The sequence below is a fragment of the Microtus ochrogaster genome, chromosome 21 (assembly GCF_000317375.1).
Source record: "Microtus ochrogaster isolate Prairie Vole_2 chromosome 21, MicOch1.0, whole genome shotgun sequence".
NCBI classification, from domain to species: domain Eukaryota; kingdom Metazoa; phylum Chordata; class Mammalia; order Rodentia; family Cricetidae; genus Microtus; species Microtus ochrogaster.
The window spans coordinates 13,883,243-13,903,626 of NC_022022.1; the positions used below are offsets into that span (position 1 = coordinate 13,883,243).

A 20,384-nucleotide genomic window follows, 5' to 3' on the forward strand; every position below is an offset into this window, starting at 1 on the left:
GGCACCAGATCTCATTGTAGATGGCTGTGAGCCACCATGTGGTTGCTGGGAATTAAACTCAGGTCCTCTGGAAGAGCAGCCAACATTCTTAACCACTGAGCCATTTCTCGAGCCCTAACTTCTTAATTTCTATCTTATTAATTTTGTAGATCCACGTGCATAGGAAGGGGGTTAAGGCTGTTAGAAGAGGAAATTATTTTTTTCCTCATGAGAATCTTAAGACCAGGACTTGTTTTCTCAGCTACATTGAGGCTGGAGGATCTCAAGTTTGAGGTAAGCCTGCACTACACAGAGAGACTCTATCCCCCTCATTCCAATTTTAATAGTTTAGTTTTTTAGTTTTTAGTTTTGAGATGGGGGTTGTCTTGATAGTTTGCCTAGGCTGGTCTTGAATTTGTAATCCTCCTGCCTCTGTCTCTTGAGCGATGGGATACTGCCTTCACAATTCTTTTAATTATTTTATTTTGATATGTGTGGCTGTTACCGCCTTTGAGTTTATCTTTGTATTTATCTCCCTCCCACCTCCCTGATTAGTGTCCCCAATTTTTTCAGTTTTTCTTATCAGATCATTGTACCCTGCTATTCCCCTCTGTCCCTGATTATTTTTTTGCTCCCCAACTCTCCCCACCCTAGCAATGGTTCCCTTTTTCACCCTGATGGTGCAGTTACTCCATGAAATGTGCTCATATCCGAAGATTTGGGACTTGGAACCTCAGGTCAAAGAGAACCTATGATGCTTGTCTTTCTGTGTCTGGTTTACCTTCATCAATATAATATTTGCTGTTTCCTCTCATTTACCTGCAAAGTTCATGATTTCACTTTCCTCTACCGCTGAATAGCATTCCATAGTGTATATGTAGCATATTTTCATCATCCTCTCATCAGATGAAGGACATGTGAGTTATTTCCATTTCCCGGCTACGTGAGTGGAGCAGCGATCAGCCATGAACATGCTGAGCAAGTGTCTGTGAAGTAGGATGTTGGCTTCTTTGGGCATATGCCAAGGAATATGGCTGTGTTGTAGGGTAGATTGAACATTCTCCACAGATTTGAGATTTCCAAAGTGGCTGAACCAGTTTTCAATCCCACCCACAGTGAATGAGGGGCCCCTCTCCCCAACACTCCCTCCAGCATTCCTTGGTAATCATTTTGTTGATTTTTGCCATTCTGACTTGGGTAAGATGAATTCACAAAATTTTGCTTTGAATTTTTCTAATTGTTAGGGACAGTGAACATTTTTTTGAGATTTTTTTTTAATTTTTTTAAGAACTTTCTATTTAGGTCCCAGCCCCTCCACCCCCCACCCCAAATGATGGGTCCTTTTGACTCTTTGCTTTTGAGTTCTTTATTTAATTGCAATATTAATCTCGTGCCAGATCTATGGCTGACAAAGATTCTCCCCCATTCTGTGGGCTTCCTCTTCACTCAGGTGGTTGTTTCTCTGGCTGTGGAGAGCTTTTTAGTTCTATGTCCCACTTGTCACTTGTTGGCCTTGATTCTTGGGCAAATGGAGTCCAGTTTAGAGTCCTTTCCTGCACCTCTGTCATGTAGGGCACTGTCGTGTTTTCTTCTGGCAGTGTCAGGTTAACATTTAGGCCATTATTTCAGACAGGGTCTCACCTGGTATCTCAGGCTGACCTCAGATTCATGATTTTTCTGACTCAGCCATCTGTGTGCTGGGATCACAAGTTTATGCTACCATGCTCAACGGTTTTTTTTTTTGTTTTGTTTTGTTTTTTCAAGAGAGGGTTTCTCAGTGTAACAGTCCTGGCTGTCCTGGGACTCACTTTGTACACCAGCCTGGCCTCGAACTCACAGAGATCTGCCCGCGTCTAACTCCCGAGTACTGGGATTAAAGTCGCGTGCCTCCACCACCACCTGGCTCATTTCTGACTACTGCTCTTCCTTTCCTGTTGAGATACAGCATGAATATTTGTGTGCTTTATGACATTGTCTCAGGCTCTCTAAGCTCTGTCCACGTTTCCTTTTTATTCCTCAGACTAAAAAAAAAAAAAAAAAAAATTAGCTGATCCTCAGATTCCTTGGTTCTTCCTTTTTCCCAAATGGATCACAGCCGCTCAACCCTTCTAGTAAATTTTTATTTTAGTCCGTCTTGAACCGCAAAATTTGGTGTGCTTTGTCATGTGTCTATTTCTGCCATATTATTACTGTTTTCTACCTGACAGGACATTGTTTTCCCATACTTCCTTCAGTTTTGGAACATTATTTAGTTCTTTGTTTCTTAGGCGACAGCTGTGCTAAGCAGAAGAAGATGGCGCTGGGCAAGTTTAAATCCCCAAGGGTTCATTGAGGACGCCATGGTTGTCCTTGTGTGTTATGTCTAAACACTGCTCATCCTTGAAGTCGGATACACAGCTGATACAGGCTGAATATATTTTATCCGAAATGTTTACTACCAAAACTACTTCCAACTTTGCATCCTAGGTTATAGAACACTTGCTTAGGCTTCATCATTTGAGCATCCAGAGTCCAGGGTTTTGAGCCTCATTGTTGGACAGAAAAACACTTCAGATTTTGTGTTCTAATTAGGGATGCTCATTATGTAATATTATACAACAAGAGGAAATAAATGTAAAATTTTAAAACTTATATTTTCTCAAAAAAAAAAGTGGATCAAGCAGAAAACCTGAATGTAATTAAACCTGAAGGTACAGGTTTTAGTTTGGGTTCTTAATTTTAACATTTGTTAGGGGTTTGTCAAAGAAACTCTAAGAGTCATTTTCATCTTTTCTAAAACGTTTCTTTGTGTGCCATCTCAGCATCAGTGCTGGGCTAGGTGGCTTTTAATGTGACAGTGTGGCCTTTCCATGAGCGCACAAGGACGACTTGTAATCATGACTGTTGATGGGAACGTGTCCTTGTCTCTGTCTCCCAGGTATGTAAAAGAAGGCGATACCGTGTCTCAGTTTGACAGCATCTGTGAAGTTCAGAGTGACAAGGCCTCTGTCACCATCACCAGTCGCTACGATGGCGTCATTAAGAGGCTCTATTACAATCTAGACGAAATCGCTTACGTGGGGAAGCCACTGATCGACATCGAAACGGAAGCCTTAAAGGGTAAATGTGTTCTGCTGCATTTGTCGCTGCTGTCCTTTGGTTGCTGAACCCCAATAAAGTAGCCCTGGCCGGGCATGGTGGCACACACTATAATATCTTATAGTATTAATTACAATATTATAATATTATATATTATACAAATATAATATTATATTTGTATAATATATAATTATAAATTATATATTATAATATATAATATTATATATTATACAAAATTATAATATTATTATAATATTAATTACAATATAATAACTTGTGTAGTGGAAGCAGGAGGATTGTGAGTTCGAAGTCAGCTTGAGCTACATAGTGAGTTTGAAGCTATCCTAGGCTATAGAGAAACTCTGTCTCATAAACAGGATAATTCTAACAGAACCTGGGTTGGGGATTTAGAACAGAAAATTAGAAAAACTGGAAGGATTTTCTGTAATACCTGATTATCTTTGGGTCAATACCACAGCAAAAACCTGTACAGTAAGACTTTATTTGTCACAATGTCTACCCCCAAACGGTATCCCTCGAGCCCTGTTTTCCCATCCGAAGTGGCTCAGTTTTAGTTATAGATCACTAGTGTGTGTGTGTGTGTGTGTGTGTGTGTGTGTGTGTGTGTGTGTGTTGTATACTCATGTGTGTACCTGAGCATGCATGTGGAAGCCAAAGGTTGATATCAGATGTCTTCCTCACTTTCCACCTTATTCTGAGGGACTGTGTCTCTCGCTGACCCTGGAGCTCCTTCATTCAGTCCTGCTCACTGGGCAATGCGCTCCAGGATGTTTGCCTCGCCCCTTCCTCCCCCCCCTCCCCCGACAGTACTGGGCTACAGACATACACTGCAATGCCTGACATTTACATGCGTGCTGAGGATCTGAACTCAGGGCCTTAGGCCCAACAAACACTCTACTGGCCTGACCGCCCAGCCAGCCCCGCCACTGAGTTCTTTGAAGAGATGCTTTTGGCTGAGGTTATTCCCATCTTGCTTCCAGATTCAGAAGAAGATGTTGTTGAAACCCCTGCTGTGTCCCACGAAGAGCACACTCACCAAGAGATAAAAGGCCAGAAAACACTAGCGACACCTGCTGTTCGTCGTCTAGCAATGGAAAACAATGTAAGTCTTAAAACTGAAGTTTGAAATTACACAGAAAGTATATACATTTACCAGTCTCTGGGAGAGAAATGGTTCAAGCTGGAATTAATGAGCGTGGTCGCTTTAGTCAAGTGACCATGGCACAAAAGCACATGGGAGGGGACAGGAGAGAGAGCCCAGCTGTTAGGGCATCTGCTGCTCTTCCAGAGGATGCAGGGTCTGCTCCCAGCACCCACGGTGGGAGGCTCACAACCACCACGTTCAGCTCCTGCTCTCGGGTTAGCGAAGAGAAGAGGCTGAAAATGGAACAGGCTTGGGTTTGCTTACAAAGTTCTGCCAGATGCTGCACTGCAACAAGAAGATTTGTCATGTCTTTTCCATCCAGGTGTTAGTCCTCTCGCCATAACTGCAGCAAAATGCCTGAGAGAAACCAACTAATAAAGAAGATGCGTAACTGGGCTCCAGTTTCATAGATTTCGGGTGCTGAGCAATTGGCCCCACGCTTTAGGCGTGTGCTAGTGCAGCACGTCACGGCAGAGTGTGCGGGGAGGAGGCTTGCTCTCTGTGTAGCTTGGAATCTCTTTTGATGATACACCAGTAGTAACCCAGTAGACTCTAGCTCAGAGTCTCCACCACATCCTAACACCAGCAAGTTAGAACCACTTTTTTTGGTGGAGGCCACTCGTTCGTTCCCAGCTGTCCAGGCCCCAAATAATCACTCAGAAATTATATTATTTGCAATACTGTTTGGCCAATAGCTTAAGCGTATTTCTAGCTAGCTCCTGTATCCTAAACTAACCCATCTTTATTAGTCTTTGCATCCCCAGCGGACTCCAGCAGAGGTCTGACTAGGTGTCTCCCTGACTCCACCTACTCTCTCTATCTTTTCCAGCCTGGCTATATTCTGTTAAGCCCTTGACCGAAAGCAGCTTCTTTATTAACCAGTGGTATTCACAGCATACAGAGGAGAATCCCACATCACACCTTTTATTTTATTTTATTTATTTATTTTTTTTTTTTTGGTTTTTCGAGACAGGGTTTCTCTGTAGCTTTGGAGCCTGTCCTGGAACTAGCTCTGTAGACCAGGCTAGTCTCGAACTCACAGAGATCCGCCTGTCTCTGCCTCCCGAGTGCTGGGATTAAAGGCGTGCGCCACCACCGCCCGGCTTATTTTATTTTTTATTTTTATGTATGTTTGCTTTTTTTTTTTAAGACGGGATCTCATTATGTGGTCCAGACTGACCTCAAAATCACTCCATAGCCCAGGCTATCCTCATAAACTCTGCTCTCCTACCTCGGTCTTCAGAGCGCTGGAATTACAGGCATTCACTACCACACCCTGCTGAGCAGAAGACCCAAACCGTAGCCTGCTCTGTAACTGTATGGCAGGTAAAATGCCAAGCAGCATGGCTCCCTGACACTAGTAAGTTCTGACATGTCTCAATTAACCTTCCAGATCAGAGGCTGCTGTGAGGCACAGGTCAGAAGGGCCGGTGAAGTCACACAGCTGGCTGCACGGGAGATCAATCATCTCAGAACCAAAGGTGTCAACCATTGGCTGCCTCAATAGTCATTGCATTCATTATTTTAAGCGTGTGTGTGCCAGGAACTGTACACAATATCCCTGACTCCTGCAATAGCCCTTCAGGGTTGTTGGATTCTCGGTATTTTCTGGTGAAGAAGGACAAAGAGGTGTGTTAACGTGTCCAAACCTAAAGTCAATAACAGAACTGGGCATTTGAGGAAAGTCCTGTTTACCCAGCCGTAGTTCTTCCCACTCTGCCCAACCATGCAGAGAGTTTCTGAGGAAAGTAGCTGTTACCATGGGAACAAAAACAAAAGTTTGTCTCATGCATGTATGTAATTGATTTGTAGAAATGTTACTATAGATCCAGATAGTTCTCCTGCTGATGAGGAACTATCCAAGGGCATACTCTCTGATGTGTTCTGCCTGGTGTGGTCATGGGCAAACACTCCACAACTCATCTGCACCTCTTCCCCTTTTTAGGGGTGAAGTTTTAAGTAGATATTATGCTTTCCAGGCTCATCTGGAACTTTCTATTGTAGCACAGTCTGGCTTGGAACTCAGTACTCCTGCCTCTGCTCCTAAATGCTAAGATTATGTTTGCATACCCGGTTTGTCTGTACCTTTTCTTTCACAGCCATAGATTTCGTTATTGTTTTTGTTTTTGTTGTTGTTGTTGTTGTTCTTCTTCTTTCATACACTACATCCCAACCATAGTTTCCCCTCCCTCCACTCCTCCCAGATCCATTCCTCTGTTTCCCTTCAGAAAAGAGCAGGCCTCCTGGGATATCAACCAAACTCATCATAACAAGATACAATAAGACCTGAAGCACAAACTCTCATATCGAGGTTGGGCGAAGCATCCCAGTAGGAGGAAAGGGGTTCCAAGAGCAGGCAAAAGAGTTAGAGACACTCCCACTCCCACTGTTAAGGGTCCCACAAAAACAACGTACACAACCATCTTGTATATGCAGAGGACCTAGCACAGTCCTGTGCAGGCTCTGTGATTGCCTCTTCAGTCTCTAAGAGCCCCTATGAGCCCTGCTTAGTTGATTCTGTGGACTGTGTTCTCCTGCTGTCCTCAACCCCTCTGGCTCCTACAATTTTCCTCCTCTTCCTTGGGGTTCCCTGAGCTCCGAGGTGGGGTGGGGGCAATGGAGATCTCCAATTTGGACTCTCTTCCCTAATGTTTGGCTGTACTCTCTACCTCTGCTTCCATCAGCTGCCTGAGGAAGTCTCTCTGACGATGATTGGTCTAGGCACCCATCTATCACATTCATATTTTTTTAAAAAAAACAATATGTAATTATTATACAAAATAGTGGGTTTAATTACTAAGCACTAAGAATTACAGGAGAAGGTCTGGAAAGATGGTTTAGTGCTTAAGATACCTGGCTGCTCTTCTAGGGACCCAGATTCGATTCACAAAATCTACATGTCAGCTAACAAGTAGCTCTACTCTGGTCCTTATCTGAAGTTCTCTTCTGGACTCCTTGGGTACCAGGCACACAAGTGATACACCGATTGTATGCAGACAAGACACACACAACAAATAAAGAAATAAAAGCTCATTTAAAAAAAGAATTCTGAGAGAGCAGGGCATGGTGCACACCTCTAATCCCCTCACTCACAGGCAGAGGCAGGCGGATCTGTTGAAGTTCAAGGCCAGCCTGATCTACACAGTGAGTTCCAGACTGGCCAGGACTACACAGTGAGACCCTGGTAAGAAGGAAAAAAGAAGGAAGGAAGGAAGGAAGGAAGGAAGGAAGGAAGGAAGGAAGGAAGGAAGGAAGGATAATGGGAGAGACTTGGAGATTTAAATGGGCAAATGAACAACAGTGTACATAAAAGTGACAGCCACTTACACGGGGATCTTGAAGCTTCTCTCTCAAAATGATGAAAATGTTGCTTCCTCAAACTACATTCTTGGGCAAGAGTTTTTACCTTTAATTGATTACACTCCACTTTTAAACTTTGATGCTCAATCTGTGTTGTACTTTAGATTAAGCTGAGTGAAGTTGTCGGCTCCGGAAAAGATGGCAGAATACTTAAAGAAGATATTCTCAATTTTCTGGAAAAGCAGACGGGAGCTATATTGCCTCCCTCACCAAAAGCTGAAATAACACCGCCTCCACCACAAGCCAAAGACAGGCCCTTTCCCACGCCAGTATCAAAGCCTCCGGTGTTCACAGGCAAAGACAGGACAGAGCCCGTAACAGGTAATGGTGACAGCAGTGACAGGAAGCAGCGCTGATCTGCTTCAGGGCAGCCACCTCAGGGGACATGTATTCATTGGTAATATTTCTGATGACGTTTTGAGCCAGGGTCTCACTTTGTAGTCCTGGAGCTCAATATGTAGATCAGGCTGGCTTCGGACTCACAGAGATCAGCCTGTCTCTGCTGAAGGAGACCCCTGCACAGCAGTGGCTTCCTCCCAGACCCTGGATTAGGTACAAACCACACACAAACACCTGTTTTCACGGAGATCCTTTATTAACCAGGGAAGAAAAGTTAAAGTGGCTGCTTTCTGATCCAGGACCTCGCAGGTGTAATTTTTAATAGGAGGAAAAGGGGAGGGCAGGGTTAGAATGGGCTAGGATGGGGTGGTATATCTTGATTGGGTTTGTTAATTAGGTGAGCCAAAGGGGGCTTGATCGCTGGACTTCAATACTTCGATAGCTGAGCCTTGGTGGTCAGACTCAGGTGGAGGAAGCAAGCAAGCAAGGGAACAGACCTTGGCAAGACAGAGGGAACTGGGGGGAAGGGCAAGGCCTGCCAGAGCCATGTCTTAGTGGGCTGGTGTTCCTTCATCTGCCTCACAAGCACTGGGATTAAAGGTGTGCACCCCCACTGCCCAGCTGTCAATTCTTACTAACAGAAAAGTGCAAATCCATCGTGGAATCATAATGATGCAATCCTGTTTCTCTAATTTGTATAGAAAATAACATATTATTAGATTTATATAAAAGGATTGGGTTTCTTCTAGGTTTCCAAAAAGCAATGGTCAAGACCATGTCTGCAGCTCTGAAGATTCCCCACTTTGGGTATTGTGATGAGGTTGACCTTACTGAACTGGTTAAGCTTCGGGAAGAGTTAAAACCTGTTGCTTTGGCTCGGGGAATCAAACTCTCCTTCATGCCCTTCTTCTTAAAGGTGAGTTTCACCCCTTCCAAGAGAAGCCCCAGAGGACACTGCCACTTGTTTTGTAAAGACATAGTAGGTTAGGTGGCTGGAGAGATGGCTCAGGGGTTAAGAGCACTGGCTGCTCCTCCAGAGGTCCTGAGTTCAATTCCCAGCAACCACATGGTGGCTCACAACCATCTATAGTGAGATCTAGCGCCTTCTTCTGTCATAAAGGTGTACATGCAGATAGAGCACTCATACATTAAATAAATAAATCTTCAAAAAAAAAGAAATAAGCCAGGCGATGGTGGCGCACGCCTTTAATCCCAGCACTCGGGAGGCAGAGGCAGGCGGATCTCTGTGAGTTCCAGACCAGCCTGGTCTACAGAGCTAGTTCCAGGACAGGCTCCAAAGCCACAGAGAAACCCTGTCTCGAAAAACCAAAAAGAAAAAAAAAAGAAATAGTAGGTTAATAATGCTATACTACTTCATAACATGTCGTCAGACTTAGATAAAAAAATGTCTAAACCCATCTCTCTGCTTCGTAAGAATTTATACAATTGAAATCTATGTTGTGCTTTTATCTTCTTGCTTCCTTTTTTAAAGACTAATTTTATGTTCAAGTCACATTTATCTATTTAGTGTGCATCTGTGTGCATGCATGCGTGTGCACGAATGTACGTTTGTATGTTTGTATGCTCCAGTGCGCTCCAGAGGATACTTGCAGGAGTCAGATTCCTCCTTCCAAAACCTTGTAAGTCCCAAGGATCCAACTCAAGTTGTCAGGCTTGGAGGAAAGTGCCTCACTCAATCCTGTCAGCTCGATAGTCATTCATTCGTTCGTTCGTTCATTCATTTATTGTGTAGGTTTTCGCTAAACAGCTCTGGCCATCTCACCAGCCCAATATCTATCTATCTATCTATCTATCTATCTATCTATCTATCTATCTATCTATCTATCTATCCATCCATCTATTTACAGGGTTTCACTAAACAGCCCTGGCTGGCCTGGAATTTAATATGTAGACAAGGCTGCTTTCAAACTCACAGAGATTAATCTGCCTCTGCCTCTGCCTCCCAAATACTGGGATTAAAGGCATATGCAATTTATTTATTTATTTATTTATTTATTTATTTATTTATTTATTTGTGTGTGTGTGTGTGTGTGTGTGTTCACTCAAGTGCCCGCAGAGGACAGAAGAAGATATCAGTCAGATCTCCTGGAATGAGCATTAACAGCCAGTTGAGAGTCATCATTTTGGGTCCTAGGAACCAAGCTGTGATGGTCCTCTGCAAGAACAGCAAGTGCCCGCACCCACTGAGCCTCTCCCCCACTTCAAACTAGGAAGAGAACTGTGATTCTTGAGGAAAGCCTTTCATTCTGAAAGGGTCCTAGGAAAGTTCTGTTTGAGATTTTGCACATCACCGTAGGAGTTCATTTCCATGTATTCAGAGTATTCACAGACGGTTTCCAGTCTTGACCTTGAGACCATTGGCTGAGCTTGAGCAGCTGGCACTGTGTGCTAGGCTTGGGTAAGCATACTGAAGTTATCCCTTAGTTCTCAGAGTACCCCAAACATGTAGATTACTGTCCCCACATTCCTCAGAAGAGGCCTCAGAGAGGATGAGAATCTTGTCATGGACATTACCTAGCAAATGGAAAAGCCGTATTTCTGGTCTGCTCCGGTCTGTTTTGGTCTGGCCTCTCACTCAGCGCGGCTCCTCCTGGACTTCCTTCACAGTCTACCAAGACGAATTACCCTTCTCGCAAATGGTGTCATTTCCTGACTCTTCAGTAGTTTCCATTCAGTTCCCTTAGGTGGTTTCCTGTTGTTGCTTGTTTTCTTTATTCTTTTGGGGAACCCGCCACTCAGCTCCCAGATAGATCACACACAGAGTCTTATTCTTATTAATAAATTCCCAGCCTTAGCTTGGCTCCTTTCTAGCCAGCTTCCCTTAACTTATCCCATCCATCTTTTGCATCTGGGCTTTTACTTCTTCTTACTTCTTACTTTCCCTCTTATTCTGTGTCTCGCTGTGTGCCTGGGTGGCTGGCCCCATCTTTTCTCCCTCCTTCTCTTGCTCCTACATCTCCCAGATTATCCTCCTGTTTGTTCTCTCTCTGCCTGCCAGCCTTGCCCATCCTTTCTTCTGCCTTGCTGTTATAGAGCTGTTCAGCTCTTTATTAGACCAATAGGGTGTTTTAGACAGGCAAGGTAACACAGCTTCACAGAATGAAACAAATGCAATATAAAAGAATGCAACACATCTTTGCATCACTAAACAAATGTTCTACAGCATAAACAAATGTAACACAATGTAACAAATGTAAATTAGTATTCCACGAGAGTTTCCCAAGTCCTTAGTGTGGCATACAAGTTTCTGCTAGCTACCCCTCCTGTCTCCTCAAAACCTCACCCTGTTTTAACCACATCGAGCTATACACATAGTTGGTGGATTATACAGTTTTACCTGAAACATCCATCCAGTGCCTCCCCCTACCATACCGTTTTGTTTTATTTGCTGTTTTTGAAACAGTGTTTCAGTAGATAGCCCCGGCTGGCCTGGAATTTACAGTCCTGTCCCAGCCTTCCAAGTGCTGGGATTACAGGCATGAGGCATCTCACCTGGCCTCCTTTTTCAAATATCTATGCGTTATCAATATCAGATCAGTTCAGATGTAAACTCCAGACACCTCAGTGGTTCTCCAGCATATGGGCAGGAGAGAAATGATATAAAGAAAAGTAGGGGAGAGATTAAAGGGGGCAGACAGGGATTTGTGCCAGCAAGGTGGGCTCCAGTACATATTTGCGCTAGCTCCGCCCTTGACTAGGCCAAGGACACCTGTGGCACACTGGCCTTTCAGGGTCACCTTGCAGTCATTAATGCATATTCTTTCTACACAGAGAGGTGGCTTACCTGCCTTTTTGTGTTTGAATTCCTAGCTTATTTTTGAGCTATCAGCTTGCTTCTCATAAAAATCTAAATCTACACGTTAAGTGAGGAAATCACTTGGGATTGAGATGTCTTTCTTGGTACTTTGGCAGCCTGCATGGCTGTTTGGGAAATTCCCTTCATGTTTGCAGGTGACCTGGCCACTTCACCATCTGTTTTTAAATGATGCCGGGGCCGGGCGGTGGTGGCACATGCCTTTAATCCCAGCACTCTGGAGGCAGAGGCAGGCGGATCTCTGTGAGTTTGAGACCAGCCTGGTCTACAAGAGCTAGTTCCAGGACAGGCTCCAAAACCACAGAGAAACCCTGTCTCAAAAAACCAAAAATAAAATAAAATAAAATGATGCTGGCAAACTAGTTTCACCTTCGTTGGAGACACGGGTGGGAGTGGTGAACCCAGGCGTGTGTGTAGCCTTGAATTAAGAATTCTTTTCCTGCTTCCCTTTCTGCCTCCCATTGCTTTCAGTCCCCTCTGCCTGCGTGAGGCAAGAATGCTCATGTTGTGTTATCTTTCTCTTCAACAGGCCGCCTCTCTGGGATTGCTACAGTTTCCCATCCTCAATGCCTCTGTGGACGAAAACTGCCAGAACATCACCTACAAGGTTGGCCATGCATTGTGAAAATCCCGTTGTACTAGAAGAGGGTGTTCATGTGCTTGTAGGTTAGAGCCCTCTAGGATGCTCAACGACCCTTTTCCGGACAGGACCGGCAGGCATCACATAAGCCATTAAGCTGAAGTGCAGTCAGTTAGCGTTGTTTGTTTTCCCTGTTCAGTGATGACTTTGTTCAGCTGCGCAGCCTGCCCTTTTCAGGTCCTGCTGGTTCTCTGTTTAAAACCCACTCTACTTAACACCTCCAAAGAGTCTCCTCTCGCAAGCTTAAATTTCTGGAACTTTAAGAAAGAGAGCCATCTTAGGTAGGGTTTCCATTGCTGTGGAGAGACACCATGACCACAAAAACTCTTATAAAGGAAACCATTTAACTGAGGTGACAGCTTATATTTTCAGAGGTTTAGTCCATTATCATCATGGCAAGACATGGTGGCATACGGGAAGGCATGGTGCTAGAGAATTCTACATCTTGGTCATAGGCAACAGGAAGTGGTCTGTGATACTGGGCAGTATCTTGAACATATATGCGACCTCAAAGCCCGCCCCCACTGTGACACTCTTCCTCCAAAAAGACCACTCCTACTCTGACAGGGCCACACCTCCTAATAATGCCACTCCTTTTGGGGGCCATTTTCTTTCAAACCACCACAAGAGCAATTGTTTTTTTTAAAGTATGTGTAGGTAGGAGTGTGTTTCTGCATGAGGCCTGTGCTCAAGAGTGCAGGTGCCTGCAGAGGTCAGAGGTATCATTTCACCTGGAGCTGGAGTTACAGACTGTTGTGAGCCTCCTGTGGGTGCTAAGAAGTTAATTTGGGTCCTCTGGAAGAGCAGCAAGTGCTCTTCACCACTAACCCAGCTCTCCAGCCCAAAAGACAGTAATTAATAATATATTTTAAAATAATATATTATTAATAATACATTTGAATCCAGTTTGAGCGAAGTTTTCTTTTTGAAGTAAAAGCTTTTTAAGACAGAATTCTTGCAATGTTGATTTCTATATTCATTCCTCATTAGCAATACTCAGCTAGCAGGAAGCTTAGAGGCTGCAAGGAGGTGGCTGAGTAGCAGAGTGCTTTCCCAGCATCAGCAAAACACAGAAACAAAAGGTACACTTAGGTAATCCAAGCAATCTGATCAAAGCTATTGTGGCATGCCTAATAATCTTTCCTAATATAGCTTATTTTAAAAACTTAAGAGAAAATAATGTTTGCCTTCAGTTCTGTGGCCTCAGTTACTCCCTGCTCATTCTGGTATTCATAAATGAATTAATTCATTTCTTAAATGAATTAATACAAACTTTAATTTGCTTTTCTCTTTTCCATTTACTATACTGTGGCTGTCATCACACATCAGTAGATGTGATATTGTCATTTATTCAATAAGTGGCCTACAGCAAATATTTTAGTTGTTAAAGAACTATCTGATGAGCTGGGCAGTGGTGGCACATGCCTTCATTCCCAGCACTTGGGAGGTAGAGGCAGGCGGATCTCTGTGAGTTCAAGGCCAGCCTGGGTTACAAGAGCTAGTTCCAGGACAGGTTCCAAAGCTACAGAGAAACCCTGTCTCAAAAAACCAAAACAACAACAACAACAACAAAAAAAAATGATGATGACTCCTGGTTAGTTCCTTCATTCTTTTGAATATATCCTTAGCACTGTTTTTTTGTAAATATCATATAAATCTTTATGATGGAAGGAGAGAATTGACTCCTGCAAGTTCTCTGACTTCTACATGCATGTCATAATGTTTGTATGTACACACACACACACGTATGTCATAGTGTTTGTATGTACACACACGTATGTCATAGTGTTTGTATGTACACACACATGTATGTCATAGTGTTTGTATGTACACACACGTATGTCATAGTGTTTAAATGTTCACACACATGTATGCCATAGTGTTTATATGTTCACACACACTTATGTCATAGTGTTTGTATGTACACACACACATATGCGCACAAATATAATTTTTAATTTTAAAAAGAGACTTGTTTCTAAAACAATCTTTTAAGCTCAGTTAAATTACTCTTTTTAAAAAGTTTACATTTTTTTGTTTGCGGGGAGGAAACTGGTATGTGAGCGGAGGCCAGCGGACAACTTGCCAGAGTTTCTCTCCCCTTTCACCCGGGTTCAGAGTTTGAACTCAGGCTGGCGGCGCAATGCCTTTACCCAGAGTGCCATCTCATCCCCGCAAACTATTTCTTCTCAATGACTTCTACGCTAGAGAAAATGGTGACTGTTTTGTCTTCTTGGCCTTTTGGATTTTTGGGCATATGGCACAGCTGGCTTCAAACCGTGTTTCTTTCTCCATCAGTGTCCGGATACTGGGATCGCAGCGCACCACATGCCTCGCTTGGTGATACAGTCGGCATCTTTGTTGTAGAAGATGAGAGTGGAGTTTGTTCTTGTCATAATCTATGTAGTAAAAGTTCTACTGGGTCATTTTTATTTCGTAGGCATCACACAATATTGGGATAGCAATGGATACTGAGCTGGGGTTGATTGTCCCCAATGTGAAGAATGTTCAGGTCCGCTCTGTATTTGAGATTGCCTTGGAACTGAACCGCCTCCAGAAACTGGGCTCTTCAGGTCAGCTCAGTACCACTGACCTTACCGGAGGGACATTTACTCTTTCCAACATTGGATCAGTAAGTCGTGGTGTTCAAATGTATGTGTAACTTGCATGCACTTCTGATCATATACTCAAATAAAATTCCACCCGTCATCTACCAGGCATTCCCTGAAAGCTAAATTTTCCCATTCTTTTCAGATTGGTGGGACCTATGCCAAGCCAGTGATATTGCCACCTGAAGTAGCCATCGGGGCCCTGGGAGCAATTAAGGTATGTACAGTGAATAACTGCGAGACAGTCTGAGCAAGTTGGAAGACTGACCATGAAGACTCAGCACTGAGGGTTTCCCTCTGCTTTTTAGTGTGAGTTTGTGAAGTCTGGCTCAGTATGCTCTTTCTTCCCTGTTTGAGTTAGATCAGAGCTCACTGTACAGTTCCAGCTGGCTCTAATTCTGGGCCCTCCTGCCCCACTTGTCACCTACTGGGATTACAGGTGTGTGCCACCACACCTGGCAAAATGCGGATTTCTTGATCTTGAAGGCAATTGTATTTTGAACAAGAATCTAGGTGACTCCAAAAATTGGTCTGTGGCCATGGCTTAGGACTTTTAGAATAGGGTTATAGGGTTGTGACTCACTCCTTCTCTGTATGTGTGCATGATTGCTCTGCACATGCAAGAGTGCTAGACACACACACACACACACACACACACACACACACACACACACACACCATAGCTCTTGTGTGAAGCTCAGAGGACAACTTCAGGAATCAGGTCTCTCCTACTCTGTCGGTTCTAAAGTTCAAATTCAGGTGGTGGACCCTGGCAGCAAGCGGATTTATTGTCAAGCCATCTTGCCGGGCCTATTAAATCTAATAATAAGTTAGAACTTGCATTTTGTACATTTCTTATTTATTAATAGCAAGGTTTTTTGTTTTGTGTGTGATGTGGGGTGTGTGTGTGTGTGTGTGTGTGTGTGTGCATGGGTCGGTCTTGTGTGCTCAGAGGCTAACGTGTGTGTGTGTCCCTCTCTATCACTCTCTTCGCGGAACCTGGAGCTTGAGTTTTTCAGCTCGGCTGGCAGTCAGCAAACCTCCGCAGCCCTTTCGTCTGCACTTGTTGTGTGCTGGCCCTTACAGGTGTGTAGGGACCCACCCAGGTCACTACCTAGCACTGGGATCTGAAGTGTGATCCACATGTTGAGCCGGCTCTGTGGCCCAAATAGCTGATTTCTAACACGCATTTGTTGCGTTATTCTTTGCTTCTTGGTACCAAGGATGGAACTGTGTGCATGCTAGGCAGGCACTCTATCAGTGAGCTACTCCCAGAGCCCTTATGTTTGTTTTCTCAGAATCGCCTGTCATGGCTTGGGACTTCTGTTTTTACGATGGAGAAACCCTGCCTTTCATGACATGCTCTCTGTCAGTGACTGGCATAGAACACACCCAGACACCAAATTCTCAACGCAAAGGAGATTTCATTACCCTGGAGGGACAACTGCCCCAAAAACAGGAACAAAGGCAGACAGCGGGTATTTCTGCAGGAGTGGTTTTTAAGGAGAAAAGAAGTCCGTGTGAGGGGAATTGCTAAGTCCTGGCTGGACATGTTAGCCAGTGTGGTCGAATAATGAATTCTAGTTGCTGGACCTCGGTGTTTGGGTAGCTGGAACTTGGTGATCAGTGTCAGGAGTGAGTCAGTGGCCAAATAAGGGACTAGAAGTTGGTGGCTAGCTTTAGGGATGTAATCTAACAGTTTAGCAGGAGAGAGGAAAAGGACAGCAAGACCTGCTGGTGTTATGTTTGCAGTGCCTGTTAGAGAACCCTGTAGAACGAATACTAAAATCCCAGAGACAGATACTGGGGTTCAACCTGAAGATCAGAAAAGCAAAGCAGCCAGCCACTAGAGAGCTCTTACCTCTATGAAATCTTGAGGCTGAAAAGACTGGTTCCTGTCTCATCCCGCCTTATATTCCTCTCTAGGACCGGGATTAAAGGCATGCACTACCATTGCCTGACCTCTGTGGCTAACTAGTGTGGCTGCTGGGATTAAAGGTGTGTGTGACCACTGCCTGGCCTATCTGGCTGACTAGTGTGACAGTTTTGTGCTCTGATCTTCAGGCAAGCTTTACTTATTAAAATAAAAATGACATATCCCTACAGAGCTCTTCAGTCCAACAGCCCTGACCCTGTTGTCTGAGGTTTCTGTCCTGCCCTGTTCCTGCAATCATTAAGTCCCAAAGAAATCACACAGAGGTCTATATTAGTTATAAACTGATTGGCCTAGTATCTTAGGCTTCTTATTAACTCTTACAACTTATATTAGCTCATTATTCTTATCTGTGTTAGCCACATGAAAAAGGTGGCACACACCTTTTTCAGTGAGGCAGTCACACCTTGCTTCTTCTGTAGCTGGGTCACAACTGCAGACTGAGCTTTCCTCTTCCCAGAATTCTCCTGTTCTCATTGACCCACCTCTACTTCCTGTCTGGTTGTCCCACCTATACTTCCTGCCTGGCTACTGACCAATCAGCATTTTATTTAAAATATAACTGGCAGAATACAGACAATTGTCCCACACCATGACCCCAGAAGTTGTCAGACTGATGTTCTGTTCCCATCAAGCCCCAGCTCCTTGACCAGTGTCCATGTGCTTTCCTTCCGCGCTGCCTTCAACAAAAAGTATTTTCCTTATCTCAGTTGTCTTTTGTTAAGAGTCTGTAAGATGACTTAGCACATGGTGATTAATACATTAACTATTTGACATTTGGATAAAATTTAATGTAAATATTATATATGGGGCAGGAGATACCTTGAAGAAGTTAAAGCTTCAGACATGATCTCCTGAGGGTAGGGAAAATAGGAGGTAGCATTTTCAGAAGCCCTGGTGGATGCCCACTCATTGGCAGGGAGTTTCTGAACCTTATGCTGTTCTTGGCAGATCTTCCTTCCACTCTGAGAGAGGAAAAGTTTACCCTTGTTTATTTTTTGTTTTTTCCATTATTTCTAGGCTCTTCCCCGATTTGACCAGAAAGGAGAAGTTTATAAAGCACAAATGATGAATGTGAGCTGGTCAGCTGATCACAGAATCATTGACGGAGCCACCATGTCACGCTTCTCTAATCTGTGGAAATCCTACCTGGAAAACCCAGCATTTATGCTGCTAGATCTGAAATAATGTTACATACAACAACTTTGAACTTACGCATTTCCAAAGAGTACGGGAAGCTGCTATATGCCTCACGTATTCCTGTTACAGCTGCATTAGAAGTGATTTGAGTTACCCGCTTAAGGCTCTAAGGCACAGTATTTATGACTCACGTTAGGCTCTTTGCTGAAATGAATGATGGCGTCATGGTTCTCTTGGGGTATCACACTGTGTAGGTCAGAAGGTGACCTCTCAATATGGTGCTGAGATCTTTGTGTCAATGAGTTGAAACAGGCAACAAAGCAAAATTAATGTTACTAAAAGGCAAGTGGCAATATATGTGTGGTATTTGCCATGTTTCTTTTTTAATTTTTTAACTGACTTTTAGTGAAAGTTTAAAATTACACTTCACTGGGGAAAGCAGTTTTTATGCCAGTGTTTTCCATTTCCCTACAATCATGGTAACTGTTCTGCAAAATAAGTGCAATTCTGCTTATCTTTTCAGAGGATGAGGTGTATACTCTCCCCTTGGGTACAAAGTATCATTTGTAGTCTGATAGCTGACATTAGCTTTATTTAAAGGGGGAAGTTACAATATGGTCTGAACTATAATTTACAGCCCATAAGGCTGTCCCTGGTAACTGTTTGCAATGGGTAGACTTCTAGAGCTGTGACAATGCTTTGGCATTTTGCTGGGAAATACTTGACTTTTCACACTCACTTTGTGACGTAAAATACCATAAATACAGCAGCCGTTGGCTTGTTTTTTTTTTTTTTATGCTTAGGGATTTGTTGACTTTTAATTTTATTGATCGTCAGCTAAAAGAAAGGGGCGTGGGATCTGTTTTCTTCTCCTGATCCTCAGTAGGAGCGATATCAGGTAAAGGGTCAAATGGGAAACTGTGGACATAAAACACAACTAATGATCATCTTGATAAAGGTCCATCTTAATCAGATAGCATGAGGATCAATCTAATTCAAGGCTGGGCACGCCTTTATTTTTAGCACTTGAGAAGCAGAGACAAGGGGATCTCTGTGTTTGAGACCAGCCTGGTCTACATAGTGAGTTTCCGGACAGCCAGGGACACATAAAGAGACCCTGTTTTGTTTGTTTGTTTTGTTTTTTAAATCAAATTTAAAATTTTGAAATCTAGGGGTTTTTTTGTTTTTTTTTTTCTAATATTATCTAATTGAATATATCATAACAAAATTACTTGCGTAATTGAAGTTTCGTGATAGGAGCTAAACGGTCATTTTTAATGCCTCCTTGATTTTTTTTCCAAAATTGAAATACTTTATAAATCAAGCAAATGCTGTTTATTTGAAAAGTCACATTATGAAATCATTGTTTTTACATAAAGAAAATTAACAGAAAAAAAATCATTTGAGAGCCAGGCCTGTAATCCCTGCTGTTGGGAGGTTGAGGCAGGAGGCTCCTGAGCTCAAGACCATGTGAGGCTGCTTAGTGAGACTCCTCTGGAGAAAAGGAAAAACTACAGACAGTATGGGGGCGTAACAAACTATCTATAATCTTAGCACTGTCAATACAATGTATGTATCTGTATACATAGGGATTCTTTTATAAAAATGAGATAATGTATCTACTATTTTATAATTTGATTTTTTAAAATTTATCATTATATTACTGACACCTTTATATGTCAATAAACAGTTCTACATTATCACACTTTGTATACTTTCACTGTGCATGTTATTTTTTACTGTTTATTCAATGTCGGGGGAATGCATATGTGGAGGTCAGAGAACAGCTTGTAGGAATCGGGTCTCTTCTGCTGCAGTTTTGGTGCTCGGGTGGCTGTTTTTCCGTTGATTGACTTTTGTGTTTTGTGTGCATTATCATTGCATCTGTTTATTACACATTCATATACTTAACATTGAGCTGAGATTGGGGACAACCATAATCCAGGCATTTGGTGGCCTGAGGCAGGAGGATTGTGTGTTCCAGGTCAGCTGGGCTACATAGTGAGACCCAGCCCCCACTACCCCCAATTAAATACCTACTACTGTAGTTTAATTAAATACCTACTACTATAGTTTTAGTAGGGAGCCAACCATTGTTCAGACAATGCACGCCTCGTTGGCCTCTGCCATGATTACACTTAGAGTCTAGTGATGGTGACAGATATTAAATAGCCAGAAAAGTATCTACAGTTTCACCGCCATGATGGAAAAACAACAAGCAAGTAGGTGCTATGAGCCATGTAAAAGAAGCTGATCATGTTGGGGAGAGTCCGAAGATGGTCATCCCATCATTAAACTCACTTCCC

General features: G+C 43.2%; 1 protein-coding gene across 2 annotated transcripts in view; it reads left to right on the forward strand.

Annotated features, from left to right (window-relative positions):
- Dbt (dihydrolipoamide branched chain transacylase E2) overlaps positions 1-19,778 on the forward strand; it is a 33,087-nt gene extending 13,309 nt beyond the window's left edge. Inside the window, exons 1-9 of one of the 2 annotated variants that reach the window (XM_026784189.1) lie at positions 157-273; positions 2,897-3,078; positions 4,059-4,180; positions 7,687-7,903; positions 8,671-8,837; positions 12,286-12,363; positions 14,837-15,028; positions 15,151-15,222; positions 17,959-19,778. In XM_026784189.1, coding sequence (XP_026639990.1) covers positions 4,169-4,180; positions 7,687-7,903; positions 8,671-8,837; positions 12,286-12,363; positions 14,837-15,028; positions 15,151-15,222; positions 17,959-18,126 — 906 coding nt within the window. In that variant the 5' untranslated portion in view covers positions 157-273; positions 2,897-3,078; positions 4,059-4,168 and the 3' untranslated portion in view covers positions 18,127-19,778. Of the gene's footprint in view, positions 1-156; positions 274-2,896; positions 3,079-4,058; positions 4,181-7,686; positions 7,904-8,670; positions 8,838-12,285; positions 12,364-14,836; positions 15,029-15,150; positions 15,223-17,958 lie in introns of those variants that run through there. The other variant, XM_005357185.2, reaches the window with a different exon arrangement.
- Positions 19,779-20,384: the final 606 nt, after the last annotated feature.